The sequence below is a fragment of the Etheostoma spectabile genome, chromosome 7, assembly GCF_008692095.1.
Source record: "Etheostoma spectabile isolate EspeVRDwgs_2016 chromosome 7, UIUC_Espe_1.0, whole genome shotgun sequence".
In the NCBI taxonomy this organism is placed as follows: domain Eukaryota; kingdom Metazoa; phylum Chordata; class Actinopteri; order Perciformes; family Percidae; genus Etheostoma; species Etheostoma spectabile.
In genome coordinates, this window is record NC_045739.1 from 12,570,385 (window position 1) to 12,573,379 (window position 2,995).

General features: G+C 42.1%; 1 protein-coding gene across 2 annotated transcripts in view; it reads left to right on the forward strand.

Annotated features, from left to right (window-relative positions):
• Positions 1-2,995, forward strand: part of pik3cd (phosphatidylinositol-4,5-bisphosphate 3-kinase, catalytic subunit delta) — a 17,120-nt gene continuing 14,125 nt past the window's right edge. Inside the window, exons 1-3 of one of the 2 annotated variants that reach the window (XM_032520895.1) lie at positions 1-294; positions 1,194-1,356; positions 2,226-2,454. In XM_032520895.1, the coding sequence (XP_032376786.1) occupies positions 1,228-1,356; positions 2,226-2,454 (358 nt within the window). In that variant the 5' untranslated portion in view covers positions 1-294; positions 1,194-1,227. The remainder of the gene's footprint in view (positions 295-1,193; positions 1,357-2,225; positions 2,455-2,995) is intronic. The other variant, XM_032520894.1, reaches the window with a different exon arrangement.

The following is a 2,995-nucleotide window of genomic DNA, read 5'->3' on the forward strand; positions in this document are numbered from 1 at the left end:
GGCCCGCAGGGAGCCGGAGAGGCAGAGCGCAGCCGCTCAGGGTCACTCGGTGCAACGACGCCGCTGCGTGAATGACGGCGCATTTGACCGACGCAAGGGGAACGCTTCAATGCTTTACATGAGCTGTGCGCATCCGTTTGAGCAGGATTTAAAACACCTCACCTCACTTCAACTTCACGGGTACGTCCGCAGCCCATCGAGCCGCCTGAAGCCAGACACGTCCCCGTGATGTTACAGCCTCCATCTTCGCGGTAGTTAAACCATGGAGAGATGACCGGCTCGCAGAGCTGACAGGCAAGTGTCTGCGCTAACAGGTTGGCGAGGCTTATGGCACATTGCAGGCTGCAAGTTGTAGCCTACTCGGGCGGCCAAATATCACGTTTTCTTGCTTTATAGGAGCACCTTCTGTTTTCTTTCCCATCGCTGATGTTAAAGATGTTTGTCGTCTGTAATGTGTTGAAGTATCCTGTGGGTAAATTCATCCAAATACATTTTTTTTTTATACAGGCGTAAATCAGCTTACACCTGGCATTACGATACAAATAATGCAGCTTACCAAAATCGATAGGGTAAAATTACTTTAGAACTATTGAAAATGACATTCAAAATACAATGTTTTCTGTCTGCTCAGTAAGCCTTTACAGATTTGCAGGAAGCATGGCATGACATTTCCAAAAAATAAGATGTATTTTTCTGTTGTGTGTATGATTCAACGGATTGAAGTTTCTTTGTAGTGTGCCTTCACCTTATTTGACACCCAAGCACATTTTTTTTCTGACAGGATACACAGTCTGCTAAGGTAGAGATGTATGAATTGAACTGTACTAAAGGTAATAAATTGCAGATTATAAAGTGGTATCACCACTCCAAAAACACAAATAAGTGTCAATAATATTGCCTCATTTTAGCATTTAATATCTTAAATATGCTTTCAACTGCATTGAAAAGATGGAGGAAGGGATCAGGTGCAAACAAAGCCCTGCAACTGTAGACACAGTGTCAGTCATTCATTCATGTCATACACACTCTGCATCTGCTTTCTGACCCCAATAAACAACCTTGTAAAGATAGATCATTAAGGGTTTTAAAACAAACAACAAACACACTGCACAGTAACACACGTTAATAGGGGACATATTAACCTTGGCTGTGTTTCCTCTGTGTGGATGGCCGGCTTGTGTTCCGCTGAGCAGCAGAGGAGCTGACGGTAAATGAGAGGCCGTCACCATGCCCCCGGGGAAGTATGGGATGCAGGAGGACGGGGACCAGGAGATCATGATGGACTTCCTGCTGCCAACTGGGATCTTCCTCAAATTTCCTGTGTCTCCAAACGACACCATCAAAAGCATCAAAAAAGTACGTGGCCTCACGTCCCCGTGTACTTTATTGTCAGTAGCTTCTTTTGGAGATAAGAAAAAAACCTCAATAGAATATTTTTTTGCTACAGACACGTAATGTATAATCTTATTATACATTGCATTTTATCTAAACAACACTGTGTTACTGATAGATTGCAAGTGATTGACTGCAGCACAGCACTGCGGCTTTGGTGAACACACTTACAAAATGCTGTCGCTATTTATGTCTATTTATTTGCTCAATAAGCTTTTAAGCAAATTGGTCAACCTAATAGTCCCTTGTGCCGTTGATTCATCTTGGAGTTTTGATGCTACTATTAGAGAAGGAGCTACAGCATTTCTCCTTGGTATACACGGCCAGCTCTCTGCTGAAGCAAATCTGTTGTTAAATGTGAATGTGCCAGTTTCTATGCCAACAGTTCTGCCACTTCAGGCTGTTTGATTTAGCTGTGTTAAGTAATGATACTCTTGGAAGTTGTTAAGATGATTAAGAGATTAAATGTCTTTCCAATCGGGGTGATTCACAAGGAATCAGAAAGAAAACGTTCAAACACTACCATGGTGATTTTTTTGCACAATTGGTTATCATTTTAGCTCAGTAAGGGAATTGGACAAATCAGAGTGACGGCAAATGTGTTTTTCTTCAACAAGACTTTAGTTGACTTTAGTTTCCTAAATGGGTCGATGCTGGTCGATATGTCTTGAAACACTGTTTGGATAAAGCGTGTTTGTTGTTTTACAGGCCCACACTTACTGCTGTAAGGTGACCTTAAGTGACATGAAAAGCGCTCATAATTAGAAAATAAATTATTTGTTATTATGACACGCTGTACACTTCAGGTCATAAATGCCTGTCTCTTGTTTCAGATGGTTTGGAAAAATGCCAGAAGCGAGGCCCTGTTCAGTGCACTGGGTGATCCCGACGCATATGTCTTCACCTGCATCAACCAGACAGCAGAGAGGGAAGAACTGGAGGAAGAATCGAGGCGCATAAGGGATGTGCGGCCCTTCATGGATGTTCTGAGGCTGGTGGCGAGGGAGGGCGACCGAGTGGAGAAACTCACCAACACCCAAATCAGCCTGTTAATTGGCAAAGGTCAGCAGCGTCCTCCTCTGATAGAGCTGAGCTGCTATATAGAGCTTTTGGTGGTCGGTGTTATTGTTGTTTAGTTGCTAAGTATAAGATAAGACCCTAACCCTATCCTGGTTCCAGTCCTCTGAATCACTATCAACGATGCAAGCTAAATAAGTGATTAATATATTGAACACAATAAAGAAGTGAAACGAAATGGCAATTTCAGACTGAATTACCATTTTGTTTCACTTCATTATTCAGTATGACATTCTTTTCATGATAGTAGTTTTTTGTTTTACACTAACCAACCAGTGGTGGATATAGAGCAGTGACCGCCCACTTTGTAAATGACTGTTTGTGAAGTGTTTTCCCCGTTCAATATCTCCCCTGACGTTTCATTAAATGCTTATATAAATAGCTTTGAACCTGAAACCACGCCACCCAGCTCCGAGATAAATGGTGACCATAAAACATTTAAACCGACGCAAAATAACATTTTGAAAATAGCAAAAAAGGCAAAGGTACAAGACTGTGTACAGAAAGTATCATAGACTTCAATGGT